Raw genomic sequence first — 17,976 nt, 5'->3', positions numbered from 1 at the left:
CTTCAAAGAAGTTCCATGGAAACAATAGACCATTATAAAAATGTCTGGAAGGCATACATAGGGTCTAGCTTTACAATTATTTAAGAATACGTCCAAGTAAATTAAGACTTGATCCTAATTTAGGATATAGTATCATGCTGCATATATAATCAGTTCCAATAAATGAGAATATTTGTAGCTCAGGATTGAAATAACGGGTTCTTGGTGTTCTCTGAGCTTGGATGTTTTCTTGAAGACATTTCATTACCCAAACTAGGTAACATCATCAGTGCTAGTAAGGAGTGGGGTTTACTCTTAGTTTATATTCTAGTGGCTTGCTCTGTCAGTGTTGGTATGGGTAGTCTTAGAGGTTCAGGCCAACTAAAGCCCTTCAAAACTTCCTAAGTAAAATAAAAGACCCAGCAGCCCCAAAAGAAAAAAAACAGGAATCATCTACAACATACAGTATAACGACTGCAACCATCACTGCATAGGACAAACAGGCAGAAGACTGGCAGAATGCATCCATGAACAACAACTAGCAGTCAGAAGACATGAGGAAAACTCTTTAATTATATAATATATGGACAGACTTAACAAAATTTTCCATTGGGAAACTATGACCATCCTAGACCAAACCAAGTCCAAAAACATTAGGGAATTTCTTGAAGCCTGGCACTCACAGAAATTAGCCATCAATTGACACATAGACATGAACAATATCTACAGACTATGCAGAACAGACCATCAACCAGCCAAAAAGCGAACAAAAAGACCTAAGCACCTTTCTATCAACAATCAGCATCTAGATTAAAGATAAAGGTAAAGGTGCTCATCTCCATTTCAAAGCCAAAGAGCCAGCGCTTGTCCGAGGACGTCTCTGTGGTCATGTGGCTGGCATGACTAGACGCCAAAGGCGCACAGAACACTGTTACCTTCCCACCATAGTGGTCCCTATTTTTCTACTTGCATTTTTATGTGCTTTCGAACTGCTAGGTTGGCAGAGGCTGGGACGAGTAACAGGAGCTCACTCTGTTACGTGGCACTCGGGATTCGACCCACCAAACTGCCGACCATCTGATCGATAAGCTCAGCGTCCTAACCCACTGAGCCACCGTGTCTAGATTAGCATAGATTAACTCCAAGATTAACATCAGACCAACAATCAAGTAAACAATACCTCCACCAAATAACTACCAAACAAGCCAACTGTAAACAACCCAACCAAAGAACCTCTAACCAACACCCCCACCAAAACTGATAGGACAAGCCACTAGAATATAAACTAAGATCAAATTCCACTCCTTACTAGCACTGATGATATTAATAAGTTTGGATAATGAAATGTCTGCAAGGAAACAACCAAGCTCGGAGAGCACCAAGAACCTCTCGTAATAATCAGTTCAACAGCAGGTCTACCTTACCTTTTGTCGTGGTTGATTTGGAGATGTAACCACCACTGTATTGCAGATTGTCAAAGCTATGAAAAAGTCAAAGATGTCTGAAAGTTCAGGGGACAGTTGGGATAATGGTTGATCAGGATTTTGCAGGTACTTTGCACATTCTTTTACTTTCTGTAGCAAATTAGGATCAGGCGTGATGTCTTTTTCCTGGAATAAAAAAAAATGCAGAGTGAACAGTTTGCAAATTGCTGGTCGTCTGCTATACCTTCCCAAATCTCTAGAATGTGTTTGTTTTGCAAATGGGCTCTAACTTCAATAATCCCATTTGTCTTTGAGTAAATAGGTTCTCTCTTATTCAGAAGATGTTGTGATCCAGCTCTGGTCTTAACAAGTAAGGGTTGTTTTTTTTGGTTGTCCATTGAAGAAAGAAAGAGTAAATTTTTATATGGATAGGGAATCACTTCTAAGCAATGTAAAAAACCACTCCTTATGTTTTCAGTTCTATGAAACAAACTGTAATATTTATTCACTGGAAGTTTGTTTCAGTGCAATTGACTGTAGGCATGCAACTTGTTATAAAACTATGTATAAACTAAACTGTCCCTGTTGTGCCTCATATCATGTTCCAGTGGTGTGGTGTGTGTGTGTGTGTGTGTGTGTGTGTGAATTTACTTATTAATTAAATTTGCCACCCATCTCACTCCAAGGCGATTCTGGGCAGCTTGCAACATCAAAGATGACAGATTAGGAAAAGTTAAAAAAAGTTAAAAAATAAATAAATTGTGCACTTCAGTGAATGGTTAAAGAATCTGAGAATGTATAACTTATAAAAAAGATGACTAAAAGGATGTGATAGCAGTCTTTAAATATCTAATGGTTTTTGACACATAAGAAGAGCAGTTATTCTCTGTTGCCCAGAGGACAGGACTAGCTAGGATCAATGGCTTAAAATTACAAAGAAAGTTGTTCAGTTCAGATTGCCACATACATAAAATGGTGAATTTTTTTTATTAAAGGTCTTGAAACAGATTCTGGATGGAATAGATGAATTCTAAGAGTCTATGATATTTGATTGAAATAAATTGATTTGACGTTAAAACACAAAACAAACTAATAATTATAGGTCATCCTTTTTCTATAATTTTATTAAATATTTTTTTAAAGATAGAAGTCTAATATTAACATAAATAAAACAAAGAAAGTAAAGAGAAAGTAAAAGTGCAAGAAATGAAAAGTAAAATAGGAAAAAGGAAAAAAAGATAGAAGTAGCTTCTGATCCTCTTTATAGCAATTATAGTACAATTATAAATTTATCTCTTACTGTACGGTTACAATATAACTCTCTTTTTTCTATAATCTATTTTGTCTAATCACCAAAACAATAAATCATAAGTTCATTTTTTCTTGTTTCACATAAAGGACTATATAAGGTTATAGCACATCCTTTATTAAATTGGGTTCTAGAGGTCCTATTGATTCCATAAGAGAAAATGAATAGATACTACCATTTCACCAAGGGCAACTGGAAGTCCTATGTAAAATCAACCTAGGAAGTAGCTGTGTGGTCCATGAGTTAACTACAAGTTGCTTCTTTTATTGTTGGCTTGTCTTCCCCATCATACCTTGTACCTACAATATAGAATATAAGCTGCCAGCTGCATTGCGACTAGCTAGGAACTAAAATTGCACAGCTTCTGCATTCCTACAGAATGCAGAAGCCAGAAGGTTGGTTTGGTGGATTGCTAACATGTCTCATGGGTCCTCTGGCCTGGCAAGTCATGATGTACAGGTTTAGTAAAACATAGTTGGATTGGGTACAATTAGATTAAAATGGTGGTACTAAGGGAACAATTAGAATAAAATATCACTTTTCCATCCTTACTTACCATTGGGCTACTGAAAGCTGTATGCTTTGAAAGAATGCTTGCTCTTTTGGCTTCTGCTCTGCTTCCTGTTCGTCTATGAGATTTTACACTCTGGTTCCTGAAGGTGACTTTGACGCTCTGGTGACTACTAATACTATCCCGCTGAGACAATGTCCCCACTTTAGGTGAGGTTTCTTCATCTTCTGAATCAGCTTCCTGGTACATAGCTAAACGCTTTGCTTTTTTTAATGTATGGGAAGAAAATGTATATAAAAAATAAAAACATGAGGTTAAACAAGATGCTATAAGATAAAAATCCACTAAGACTCTTAACACAATCACCAACTGAGATCTAAATATGAAACAATACTCTTAATTTGCAAAACATTTCAGAACTTAGAGCTTAAAAAGTTAGTAGTCTTATACTACTGAAATATTTTTTGACCTCAGGAACACAGTCTTAGTAATTATTTTTTAGTTATTTCTCTCATTTGCCAGGTATATATCACGGCATTGGATTACTTTGTCTCAACAAAATGCACAAAATTCCAGCCCCCTAAAACCTGCTATATTGCTGAAATTTGGTAATTGAAATTTGGTAGTGCATACAGCTTCCCAAATTATTTGTCATAACTGCAGTAGAAGTTGGCATACAATGGCCCTAAATGGTACCCTCCAAAGACCCAATAATAAATTAAAATATTAATTAAAATAAAAAGGATAAAATAATACATTACTAAGTCTTGTTAAATTTCTTGATGCTTGGATGAGGCCTCTGAGCTGAGATCACTGAAAGCTCATGGGATTTTGTGAGATCACAAGATTTTAGACATATTAAAATATTTTTATATTTTTATACTCATGCTATCACAACAAATTTATGCAACAGTGCCTGAAAAGTTGTTGGACTCTGAAATACAATTACTTTCCTATTCATGAAAAGCACCCCAAATTGCCACCATCTCGTGTTATCATCTTGCATTATCCCCACAGCTTCTGTCCTTTTGAAAGTCTCTCTTGTCCACAAGCAAATTGCTCCCCTCTGGATTAGATTATACACAGCATGTTTATTGATAAAATGGGTGTATATGTATTAATATGTCCCCAGATGTTGCTAGTTTCCAGGAAAGTAACATTACAGTAATTGCATATTTCATCAAACAGTAAATGCAAAATGATGAAACAACAAAAAAATCTCAACAAAACAAAAAAACAGGGATCTGGAGCCAGTGAGAACTTTGAACTATTATAATCTTTAGAACCAATGATTAATACATGGAGGATAAATGTCAGTGCAAAACACCACATAGTTGTGAGTTTGCACTAGTGATTTAAGGATAATGCCAGTGGCTTAGAGTAAGTTCCAATTCCATTCTGGCTATTTATGTAATCCTTTTTATTTAAGAGGAATTTAAGTAGCAGGGCTTGTATAGAGCAAAGAAATCAGTGACTCATCAGCATATTGGCTATATGGATGAATGATCTGCTGACTCAATCAAGAACTCAATTTATGATACAGAAAAATCTTACTCCATTATTTATTTCTTTGTCTTAGAAGTCCTGCATGTAGTTCTAAAGAATAGCCATATCATTAGGCAAAGTGGGTAGCCAGGCCTAGTTTCCTGAACTACATCATTGTTGGAAGACACACCCATGTGCCCTTGAAGCTCAGTCTGTCTCCTAAATTAGTCTGCTGATCTAAGTAAGTCAGAAGCCACTAATATTACTGATATTGAAGTAGGATTCTTGAAGAGAATGATGTTTCCCCATCCTGATGATGTTCCTTTAAAAACAAATATTTTAAAATTGGGCTGTTCTTCCAGGTTTTGGAGTAAGGTGTTTGTAGAATATTCTTGGTGCTATCTTTTGTCTGAAGGAGTATGTTTATCCAGAATGGGATTTTCTTTTTTTTCTTTTTTCTTTTTAAATACATACCACCTAAAGCAATTCTGAGCTTGAATGGCCTTCAAAACTTATACTGCAAATAAACAAATTAAAAAATGTCTACTTGTACTTCAACTTTCAAAGCTGTGGGTGCTCCAACACTGGAGGCTTTTAAGAAGAGATTGGACAACAATTTGAATGAAATGGTATAGGATTTCCTGCCTGAGCAGGGGGTTGGACTAGAAGACCTCCAAGGTCCCTTCCAATTCTGTTATTCTGAAACTTAAGATAGCAAAATGTCTTAAACAAACCACAATAATAATGAGATTCTTATCACTGGTTGTTATAACACTCTTGAGACACTGCCATGGGCTAAACGAAGGATATATTTGAGTTACAAACATAAGCCAAAAGCCAAGAATAGACTGGAGGGCTGATAGGCCTAATACCAAGGGTTAAGGGAAGGGACATCAGTAAGATCACCCAAGGAGAGCTGCTCGTAGTAATAGATTATATCAGGAATGTGAATATGTGCTTAGTGGACATTCCTGAATGACCAGCATCATCAGCCAATTTAGCCAAAAGTGAGAGATGCTGGAAAGTGTAGTTCACTTAAATCTGGAGTACCACAGGATTCTCCTGGACCACAACAGATGACCATCTCTGTTTCCAATTTCATTTCCATCCCACTTCAACTGCATAGGGAACTATACTGATGAGAAATGACACAAAAATTTTCTGCATCATCCACATTTGTTTTATGATATTATACTGAAGGGGGAGTGAACAATTTGGACATTACAGTGTAACACAGATGGGTTTTAATTGAGGATCAACTTATAATGACTAATTGAATAAAATAGTTATTTAATTCAGTACATAGCTCCCTCCATTTTCTGGCTCAATGTGACAAGGCTATTTCATTTGGAAATAGCTCATAAAATCTTAAAGCCCATGAGAAAAATGTCTTTGCAGTGTGCTTCTTCCTAAGCTGGGTGGTATTATCTTGCAGTTTTATTTGCATGTAATCAAGAAGAAAAATTGGCCTGTAGGGATTATTGAAAATAAACAGTGCATAAGGAAAAGGTAGAAACTTTGTCAAGTATTTTGTATACAGGATATTAAATTAAAATTAGCAATGAATAGAAAATGGTGGATCATAGGTCAATATAAACTAAACTCCAAATAGTTATGAAATCTATGAATAATTAGTTTGAAAAACATCACCAAACACTCTTATAAAAAGTTCATTAGGGAATAAAATAGCCTCAAGTCACTAGTTATCTATTTTTGGATTCACAAACCAAGTAGGCAGATTGTTAAAAGAATCTTCTGATCTAGACATTTGGAAATCTATTTTTGTCAATTCTTGTGTAACTCAAAGTGTTCCAGATAACATTTGTGTTAATTTCATTCACCTTGAGACATGCCAAAGTTTTATATTAATCTAATACAAGATAAAACTTGGTAGAAAATTTTTAATTGTTGGGTAAGCCTAAAAATAATTTCATCTTATTTGCAGAAACAAGAGACATACTAGGTCATATTGGTAATTAAGATAAAGGAGACCTTCGCATCAAAGCCACCATTATTAACAAATGTAAGAAGGTGGATTTGTACATCGCACAAAATAATCATTTTAACTTTGTTGAATAATCTACTATGGCTTGTTCACACACTGCAAACCCTGGGATACAAGCCACAATGTCTAGATTCACAGACTGCATGAAACCTAAACTAATCTAATTTAACCCAATTTAGTATGGCTTAACATAATGTGTGGAAACCATTGTCATGACCAATAATGTTATAGGAAGATGGAACTAAAATTGGATTTTGAATGCTTCAGTTCTTTGATTTGTTTGACTATCTTCATGGGCACAGGTCTGCAACCCGCGGCTCCGGAGCCGCATGCGGCTCTTTCAGCCATCTCCTGCGGCTCCCAGTCCTCTGCCATGTGCAGTCCAAAAAAAAAAAAGTGGGACTAAAAAAGTTCAACCAATCAATTCAAATATGCAGGGTAGGTGCATATCTCGCCTTGGCTCCACTCTTCAAACCTGTTCTGCACATACGCGCATGTACGTGCATGTGCACACATTTTTTGCGGCTCCCAGTTTTTCCTTTTGTGAGGGAACCGGTTCCGAGTGGCTCTTTCACTGTTTCAGGTTGCTGACCCCTGTTCATGGGGAACAGGCAGAGCAAATGGAACTGAGTCACACTGGACTTTTCTCTCATACCTATTTAAAAGGGAAATAAATATATCAGGATTGACTTTCAAGAACTTTCTAACTAGAAGCTAATAACTAACTAGAGTTAAATTAAAGAGTTTCAAATCCAGGTGCTTTTCTGAGAAACAGAACTGAATTCAGTGTCAGCTTATAGTTAGGTTTTCATTTTACTAATTGGGAGAAAGCTATTTTGTCATTGTTAAATAACAGACCCAAAATATTAATAGTATATATATTAATGCAGAAATGTACCAGTAAATACAGAGATAGATTCTCTCCACTTCAAATGTAAGAAACAGAAGAAAATTCTGAACTGAGAAGTGCAAAGACCATAACAGGTAAACTATTTCCTTTCCTATGTTGTGTTATGGTTAGTCTTTATATTTTCTCATTTTCACATATGTTACTTGAACTGATCACTTACTCACCATTTACAATAACCAATTGCTCCTATTCAATTATTCTTACACTCATGATGAGCAGGTATGTAAGTGTTTTATGTTAGTATGCAAGTCTTTTAGAGGCCACCTTACCTCTGTCCCTGATGTACTAGAGGGCAAGTGTTGTGAGAAGTTTGCTATAATTGTAGCTTTTCTGCATCCTTTAGAACTTGATTTGCAAAAAAGCCTACCTGCATTCAGGCTCCTTGCTACATTTCTCTGCTATGGAGGGAAAAGCTAATTAGCACATCTTGACTCTTCCTTTCATCATATAAAGAGAAGAACTTTTGATTATATTATAATTAAAGTTTCCATGTTGATCTCTGTAGTTAAGTAGATCAGGGAGAAAGAAAAAGCACATAAGATCTCCAGCTGCCTGACAAAACTGCACAAACCATATAAAAAGGAAACTGTGGACACTGTACAATTGAAATGACTGAATACTGATTTCTTTATTATCAGCAAACTGACATAAATCTGAAAGGGCATCAAAATGCAAATATGTATGAATATAATCAATATAAAGTTTGACATTAAGATGAATAACTATGCAGGAACTATGCTTGAGGGATGATGAGGTTATAGAAACATATGACTGTGACTTTATCTGTGTGATCAAAGCCCTGCATCTTTGTGCTGTTGTGGTCACCATCTTGACTAATCTTTTAAACCTCTTTTACTCTTCCTCTTTTATTGTAAGCAACACACTTCACAACAAATAAGCACTTCTTTTTAGGCATATAATCCTCCTAAAGACCAAACCACTTCTGTCAAGTGAGATCTATGACTGAATTCTCTCTTAACATTTAAAAACAGCTATTACGGTACATTATTCTTATGGTTGTACAGTGCTGACTCAGAGCTGTGTCTTTGGAAGAAAATGCAGGCATAATACAGATATCTGTTTCCTTAAGTCTAGCATTTTCAAAGAGTCTGTGGAAGAGTTTGTTTTGAAAAAAACGGAAGCAAATGTTTCCCACAATCACAGCCTTGTGTGTAACTTTCTGGTTTGTAACTTGGTAACCTCAACATTGTTTTCTTGAATCAATAATAACTAGCTTTTATGGAATATGCCAGGACTTTTCCATTATGTAGCGTAGCAACCTTCTATAGACTGTTGCCTGTGTCAAGATGAGTGGGCAGTACACCTACCAGAATACTGATTCCAGCTGGGAATCCTGGAAATTGCAGTCCAAAATACAGTATCTAAATAGCATCTGTTTGAGAAAGGCTGTTTTAGGTATGTAGTAATCAGAAGGCCACTGAAAAGCAGGGTTGCTTCTACTTTGTGGTTGATATCATTTTTATTTTTTGTGCCTTTGAATCAATTTTTGACTCCTAGCAATTGCAAGGACTAGTCTCTGCTGTTTTCTTTGCACGGTTTTTCAGAAGTGGTGCCATTGCCCCTTCCAAGGGCTGAAAGAGAGAGTGACTGGCCTAAGGTGGGTCTAGAACTCAACAGTTTCCCAGTTTCTATTCTGATGTCTTAACCACTACAGCAAAGTGGGTCTCATATGTGCTTAGGCAACACAAATTGGTATTTATTTATTTATTTATGAGAACAAAGAGGACCCAATTTTTGGTGTAGTATCTTTTCTTAAAATAAAAAACCCCTTCTAATGGATGAGGGGAGATATTTAAGAAATGATGGAAAGAAATTTGCATTCTAAGGCATTCCACCTGGGACAGCATGTTCTCTCTTTTTATACCACAAATATTTTTCTGAAACTTCTGCCATCTATGGTATGTGGGATGGTTGCCAATGTTAATATTCTTTACCCTGACTTCTAATGCTCCTGGACATTTCGCATACAGAAGGCTCTTTATTAACGTTAAAATGTTAAATTACATCTTTCAAGACTACAAAAGATATCTATTGAATAAAACTCATTTGACACAGAAGACTGCTTTTGCAGAACTGAATATAAGACTGCTGTGGGCATGCATGTGTTTATATGTGTTAATAGAGAGGGATATTAACTTTGGCTTGGATTCTTAAAGACGTTAATAGAGTTAAGAAAGCTCAGAGTATTCCTGTCCTTATTCACCCCTAAAACCAGCTACAGAAAAAGATAAGAGTGGTGAAATCTTGGGAACTACCAGGGAAAGGAATAACCTCGCTGAAATTTATTGGTCTGCTTGCTTCTTCAATTAAAATAGAGCTGGAAGAAATCTTGGAGGTCTTCTAGTCCACCCCTTGCTCAAGCAGGAGACCCTATCCCATTTCAGATTATATGGCACTCCAGTCTCTTCTTAAAAACCTCCAGTGATGAAGCACCCACAAGTCCTGAAGGCAAGTAATTCCACTGGTTAATTGTCCTCACTGTTAAGAAGTTTCTGCTTAATTCCAGGTTGCTTCCCTCCTTGACTAGTTTCCATTCATTGTTTCTTGTCCTGCCTTCTGGGGCTTTGGAAAATAAGTTAAACCCCTCCTCTTTGCAGCTACCTCTCAAATACTGGAATATTGCTATCATGTCCCTCCAGTCTTCTTTTCTCTAAACTAGTCAAACCCAAATACTGCAACCATTCTTCATATGTTTTTGTCTCCAGGCCTTTAATCATCTTACTTGCTTTTCTTGTGGTGACCAAAACTGTATTCCAGGTGTGGCCTTACTAAGGCTTTATAAAGCGGTACTGATACTTCACAATGATTTTACAACCAAAGATTGTATTAGCTTTTTTGGCTGCTTCTGCACATTGCTGGCTCATATTTAAGTGATTGTTCACTAGAACTCCAAGGTCCCTCTCACAGTTACTGTTTTTGAGCCAGGTTTCACCTAATCTGCACTGTACTTGTACCTTTCTTTGGTTTTTCCTCCCTAAGTATAAAACCTTGTTTTTCTCCACATTAAAATTTCATTTTTTTGGCTTTTAATTATAACTTTATTTGTTTCTAGAAGTTTGCAAATCTGTTTTTTTATTATCTTTTCCAGGATCTTCCCAGGTATTCATGTTAGGCTGATTGGTCAATAGTTTCTCCCTCCCCCCCTTTTTTTTTTAAAAAAAAAATGAGTTAAACAGTTCTGCTTTCTCTCTGCTGCCTATTACTTCTTTACCATCTTCTCTCTTAAGTGGACTTACTGTTTCCTTGACTTGCTGAAAGAATTTTTTAAAAAAATATCTTTGACTTTTATTGCAAGTCTTTGTTCATTCTGAGCCTTTGCTTTCCTGATTTCATCTTTGCAGATTCTGGCTATCTGCTGATACTCTGCTTTAGATATGTGTCCCTCTTTCCATTGTTTGTACTTGTCCTTTTTGTCTTTCAATTTATCAGAAAAAATCTTTGTGCAACCATGCTGGTTTTTTCTTGGATTTCTTCTTTTTTTTTCAGTGGTATTGTGTTGGACTGGGCTGTTATGATCATATTTTTCAGAGTTTTCCACGCTTCTTGAGTTGTTTTGCTCTTTAGGATTTTCATCCATGGAATTTTTCTTACATTCTCTCTGAGTTTGTTAAAATCTGCTCTTTTGAAGTTTAAGACACTGGATAGATTATGTTCTGTTGCTTGTGTTTGCATTATATTGCATTTCAATACGACGTGATCACTTTCACCCAAAGTTCTGGAAACTTCAACTCCTGCTATCACTTCTCTATTAGTAAGAATTAGGTCCGGAATAGCTTTTCCTCTAGTTCCCTCCTCTGCCTTTTGGATGACAAAGTTATCAGCTAGGCTGGTTAAGAATCTGTTTGATCTCCCACTTGCTGCAGAGTTTGTCTCCCAGTTAATATCAGGGTAGTTAAAGTTTCCCATTACTACTGTGGAATATTTCCTACATACATTTGTTAATTGTTTAGCAAAAAGTTCATGTCTTTTTTTCAGCTTGGTTGGGTGGACTGTAGCATATGCCTATAGCAATGTCATTCTTTTTCCCTTTTATATTGATCCATACGGATTCTAGGAAGTTTTCATCCTTGGTTTTGTGGACTTCTGTAGAGCTGTAGTGATCTTTTATATATAATGCAACTCCACCTCCTCTTTTCTTAGGTCTCTTTCTTTTGAATAGTTTGTATCCTTCCATCAGAACATTCCAGTCATGAATTTCATCCCACCAGGTTTCAGTAATGGCAACTATATCATATTTACCTTCATGTACTAGTAGTTCAAGTTCACCCTGTTTGTTCCCTAAATTTTGAACATTTGTGTATAGGCATCTGGGTCTTGGGTATGTTTCTTATATCTCCTACTTTTTATCTGGGTTTTCCATCTTTTGCTTCACTCTCTACTTCTTTGTGTTTTTCCTTTTCTTCTTCTTCTTCTTTCTCTTTACTATGTGCCTCCTTATATGATTGGTTATCTAGTGGTTTTTGCTTGGAAAAGGTCTTGAAGACTGGCCCTCTTCCCCCCCTCAATTTCACTTGAAAGCCCTTCTGATAAGATGAATTAGTTGTTTTCCGAATATATTCTTTCCAGTTCTTGTGAGGTTTACTCCATCTCTTGCCAGTAGTCCTTCGTAAAGCAGACTATGGTCTAGGAAACCGAAGTTCTCTTGACGACACCAGTTTTTAAGCCCTTTTTGTTTATATAACAGTTGTAGCAAATTTCCTTCAAGTCTCCCTGATACTCTATAGCTGTGGTGGTGAACCTATGGCACGGATGCCACAGGTGGCACACCGAGCTTTCTCTGTGGGCACGCACGCTGTCACCCCAGTCCTAGGCCTTCAGCTGGGCTTTATAAAACCTTTTCGCTTTAGACCTCTGCCGCTGTGTGCAAAAAAAAAAGATTCAATCAATCAATCAATTTCAACTTCTTGCGAGGAAAAAAAAGTTCTCGCACAGTTGGAATTGATTGATTGAACTTTTTAGTCCCACCCAGTCTGCCGTTACCACTGCAGCCACGCCCACCCAATTGGCCACACCCACCCAAAGGGCCATGCCCACCCGGCACCTGATGATACATAAGTGGGTTTTGGGTTGCAGTTTGGGCACTCGGTCTCTAAAAGGTTTGCCATCACTGCTCTATAGGGCCTGAGGGAACACTCAGGTCTTTAAGGAACTCTGAATGATGCTGTAAGACTGATGCCAGGGACAGTCCTGAATGAATTTTTTATTGGATTAGTTATGTGCTAGTTATATAGTGAGGGACGTGGTGGCTCAGTGGGTTAGGACGCTGAGCTTGTCGATCAGAAAGTCGGCAGTTTGGCGGGTCGAATCCCGAGCGCCGCGTAACAGAGTGAGCCCCTGTTACTCGTCCCAGCTTCTGCCAACCTAGCAGTTCGAAAGCATGTAAAAATGCAAGTAGAAAAATAGGGACCACTACAGGTAACAGCGTTCTGTGCGCCTTTGGTGTTTAGTCATGTCGGCCACATGACCACGGAGATGTCCTCGGACAAGCGCTGGCTCTTTGGCTATGAAATGGAGATGAGCACCGGCCCCTAGAGTTGGAAACGACTAGCACGCATGTTGGGGGGGAAACTTTACCTTTTTAGTTATATAGTGACATGTCATTAAAACATTTGTTGATATTTAACTGGACGTAAGATTGAGCTGTGTCATTTTAAATGGTTTGGAAATATGCTGTGAAAAAATTAACATGAGATTTTAAGGGGCAATTTCATTGCTGATTTAGTCTTCTGTAAAATGGAGCAGACAAACCTGCCCAGAATTTATTGAGTCTATACAGAGGGAAAGCTGAAGGAGATTTTATTTTGTTTTGTTAGGTCTGCAGGCTATTTTTGCTAACATCAGAACCCTGCACAACTATAAAATAAACCCAAGACTATTTTTGGTAGTGTGTTTATTTCCCTTTTTCAGTCAGATTAGTTAAGATCTAAAATAGATAAGTTGAAACTTCTGGAATCAACCAATCTTTCCAAATAAGAGAAAAAAATGGCACAAAGTTCAGTCCTACTCCTTCTGCTAACATTATAGCATCACTCTGCTCTGAATCAGCACCATCAGCACCAACAATGATGTGGCCCTCAGTTGAAAAAGTTATTTATTATTACCTTAGTGCAACATATGAACTCTTTAAGTCCAGTGTTACATTCTTTTTGATTATGTGCCATCACACTGGTGTCAACTCTTAGAAACCACAGAGGGTTTTTTTTCTAGAAGGAACTGTTCCCAACTTGGTTCTATGGGTCTTCCAGTGGTATATGCAACTGCTGCTTTAATTGTGTCCATCTATCTTGGTGTCACCCATAATTTTCTTCTCTTTCCTAGCACTTTTTTCAGCACTATAGACTTCTTCAAAGCTAGGTCTTTGCATAATATGCCTGAAGTAGGATAAGCTGAGTCTGGTCATTCATACCTCAAGTAAGAGCACTGGATTGAATTGTTTGATGATCAATTTCTTTGTTTTCTTGGCTATTCAGGAATCTTTTTCAACACCAAAGTTCAAAAGCATCAATACTCTTTTTATCCTGCTTCTTCAAAGTCCAGTTTGTCACTTCTGGTGAGTGACACAAGGAAAACTATTGCCAGCACAATTCTGATATTTGTAAGTTCAGACATCGTACTTGAATTTCAAGTTCCTAATTTTGACCTAATATTATGCTGCATATTTCTTGACTTCTGGTTCATTTACTACTGATAATTTGATTCTAAAAGACAGAAGCCATCCCTACTTCAGTGTCAGTTCTAAAACTGCCATGCCTGTTGTGATTATTTTGGTCTTTTTAACATTTAATCTTAGTCTTTTTTTTCCACTGTGCTCCTTGAAGTTCATTGCTAGAACTTGAAGACCATTTCCATTTTTCAATTGTTTATTTATTTACTCATCTATCTGTCCATCCATCCATTCACCCACCCACATTCAAAAACCACTGAACTCCATAGCGACTTTGGTCAAGTGATATCTCTATATGTTGTTCTTCTTATTTGTAAAAGAGCAATCTGAATAGTGTCATCAAAAAGTCACAGGATATTGATGTTCCTTCCTCCAGTTTTAAAACTACACCCATTCTCTTCCAATTCAGCCTAAGTACATTTTTCTCCTTAATATTTTCAACTTCAGATTCTGGTTTCCATCCAAAGTGCGCATTTTGTTTTCATGTTCCATCAATTTCAAATTGAAGATAATCATAAAACTCTTCTTCTGGATAGGTATTTGGAACATAAATTTGGATGTCATATTAAAGGGCTGTTTCTAAATCACTGCATTGTAACCAAAGCAATGTTCTTGCTTCAACCTTAATTATGAAAACCCCATTCCTTGTTTGCTTTTCATATCCTTAGTAGTAAACAGTGTGATCTTCTGATTAAAAATGTCCAGTTCTGGTTCATCTCACTTAATTGATGCCTACAGTGTCAATGTGTAGTTGATTCATGTTTCTCTGTGTTTGAGCTTTCCCATATTCTTACATTCCATCTTGCCACTATTCTGTTTGCAACTTCAGTTTTTCTTTTCCTGCATAGCAACATGACTTCTCAAAGGCTTTAATCTAAACACATCATAAACATAATCCTCGAGTACCAACGTGTCATCTGACTTGAGGGGCCCATCATCTGACCCTATATAGTTACTAATCATGTTTTCTTGTTAAAATATAGTAGTTTGGCATTGCCTTCTTCTGTGTAGTATGAAATGTTTCCTTGACTATTATCACTAAAGTGATCTTCCACTTCCAGCATTTGCCTATCACTGCTGCCAATTATAGATGCCTGTTGTTTTATCTGGGCAGTTGGGAAACTTTTACAGTTTTACAGAATTAAGTACACTTGGCGTGTGCTCCCAAATTTGTTTTATACCACTCTCCCAGGAAGAGCCTGCACAGCAGGACTTGAAGAGGATGGTTGGGTGGGTGTTATATGTCTTATTTTCTTAGATTATCATTACTGATTACTTTCCAAAATTTCAGTAAGAGTGCCTTGCCCACCATCTGGTACCTCAGGTCCTTCTAGCTAAAGATGTCACAAATTGAAATTATAATCGTATATATGGAAAGCAGGGAAATTGCCCTCAAGCAAATAAACATTGAGACTTACCCTCCAAATCATTTACATGGGGTTGATTTCAGATTGGGCTTTATTTTTATATGCTATTTTTATCATCTTTACAATTTTCCATGCTGGTTGTTTACACATCTAAAACCATGAACTTGATTTTTATGATGCATACTAATCCATGCGTGTTAAATTAAATGAAAATTTATTACACTTACCATTAGCATCATGGGAATATTCTATGCCAGAAACTGTACACCTCCGGAAAACCATTTTATTCTCAGTGAGGGTTCCAGTCTTGTCAGAAAATATATATTGAATCTGCCCTAAATCTTCTGTGATATTCAAAGCTCGACATTGTAGCTGAAAGTCTGTCTCTTCATCAAATAAATCCTTATCTTGATGAATAAAATAAACTTGGCATATTTTAACAATTTCAATGGAGACATATAAGGAAATTGGAATGAGAACCTGGAATGCATAAAAATAGAGGGTCATTAACCGAACAAACAAACCAAAGTGGTAGAAAAGATGCATAATTGAATCAACTGGTTATGAATAGTGCAGTATTGTACTGTACCTTTTTGGGGAATTTATATATTCTGACTTAAAGCCAGCATTGTAAAGTTATTACAGTATCTGCAAAGGTTTACTGTGACAGATTAGGAAAGCATATGGAGCAGCTGCAGAGATGATATCCATAATTAGGTCTGGTGGTATTATTATCAAAAGCTTCAAAAGAAGTAAATACTTTCAGGGTAATAAGATGAGCTTGAAAGAAGCTAGGAAAAGAAGGAAAAGATTGCAGGGGTGGAGGGATTGGGAAGGGGAAAAGAGAGACTGCAGTCAGAATCATGCCAGCATCAAAGAGCTTGCAAAAGAAAACAACATTAATTAATAATCTTAACATTTTGTCGATAAACACAACAGATTTTCAAATGAGCTTTCCAGCACAACTTGAAATGAGGAACATAGTGTAGATCTATGTGCAAAAGAAATTGCCTCAACATTTGCTTTTGTGGAAATGAGCAACATGTTCTGTAATTGCTAAGTAAAGTGTTATATTTTTTTCTCAGATATTTTTAACAGTTTTTCACATACTTTCTGAAACCTCATAAAAGCTTGATTCACAACAGAATATTACTTTCCTTCTATGTTTGAAGCAGCCTACATAGCACTCTCTTCTCCAACGATAACCCTGTGAAATAAAGTGGGCCCAGTAATGTGTTAGAAAAGTTCAGGGTTTATCACTGGTGTCAAATTCCCAGCTCAGCAATGACCAGGAAAACCATAGTAGCTAGTAATCAGAAATGGATGAAATCCCAGCTAATGCCTTTGCTACCCACAGATAGTCCCTGAGCATCCTGTGTTTTTAACAGTCCATGCATGCCAACCACTTGCTTCCTAAATATTTAATTAAGTTTAATATTCTATTCAAAGTACAGAGATCTGTAGAGATCTCTTCATTTCTGGAAGATAATTATAACTACTGTAGTGTATTTCTCCAACATTTACTGCCATTGGATTAACTACAAAGAAGAGTATGTACAAGAGAGAAGTTGGTTTGGATCTTTTTCTAAGAAACACATAAATTGAAAGTTTACGTGATTTGATCAATTAATTGGATAAATGTGTAAGTTATCTTAGAACCAACTCACTCCATTGCATTCAACTCTCTAGCCTCAAAAGACAGGCAGTTGCAGATTAATAATGTCCAACTTACAGACAACTTTACTTATGAATAGATAGCTACAGAAAATTTTTTATATTAAACAATTGAACTAAAACAATAGTTCAAAATAATGAATGTGCTACTTATGATGTTCAAGAAAACACTTCATAACCTCAACATTTCATCAGCTTGAATACCATCCACCATTTTAAGGTGGATCATGTTGCAGTTAACACTGTGTTGAGTATGTAATTTTGTATTTTTCTCTAATTTACTCTTGTTACCATGCCTCCGAAGTGTAAATCAGATGAAAGTGCTGATGATGCACAGTTAGTAAGATCCTAATACAGAGAGGTTCACCAAAGTTTACTACGGTTACCGAGGGCCCCAGCTACTGCATGACCTCCCTTGATGCCTATTTCAAGAAAAGGTAAAATATATACTGTACACTGAGACAAACAGTTGACTAATTGATGCTAAATAAGAACTGTATGTACCTGTTCCTACTTAAGATAAGATAACCTTTATTGTCATTTTTTTTACTGTGGGCACAATGGCACACATCAAAAATGAAATTTAGTTGCCCGCTCTCAAAGTGAAACACATACATGACACACACC

At 36.7% G+C, this 17,976-nt stretch overlaps 1 protein-coding gene across 3 annotated transcripts in view; it reads right to left on the bottom strand.

The window, feature by feature from the left end:
* Positions 1-17,976, bottom strand: part of ATP10A (ATPase phospholipid transporting 10A (putative)) — a 190,174-nt gene that overhangs the window by 46,725 nt on the left and 125,473 nt on the right. For all 3 annotated transcript variants that reach the window (XM_081327207.1, XM_081327208.1, XM_081327209.1), the window contains 3 exons: positions 15,903-16,155; positions 3,269-3,486; positions 1,404-1,589 (listed from right to left, as the gene is read on the bottom strand). In XM_081327207.1, the coding sequence (XP_081183333.1) occupies positions 1,404-1,589; positions 3,269-3,486; positions 15,903-16,155 (657 nt within the window). The remainder of the gene's footprint in view (positions 1-1,403; positions 1,590-3,268; positions 3,487-15,902; positions 16,156-17,976) is intronic.

Source organism: Vipera berus (genome assembly GCF_964194415.1).
Source record: "Vipera berus genome assembly, chromosome: 4".
NCBI classification, from domain to species: Eukaryota; Metazoa; Chordata; class Lepidosauria; order Squamata; family Viperidae; genus Vipera; species Vipera berus.
Note: the sequence above shows the minus strand (reverse complement) of the source record. Positions and strands in the feature narration are given on the sequence as shown.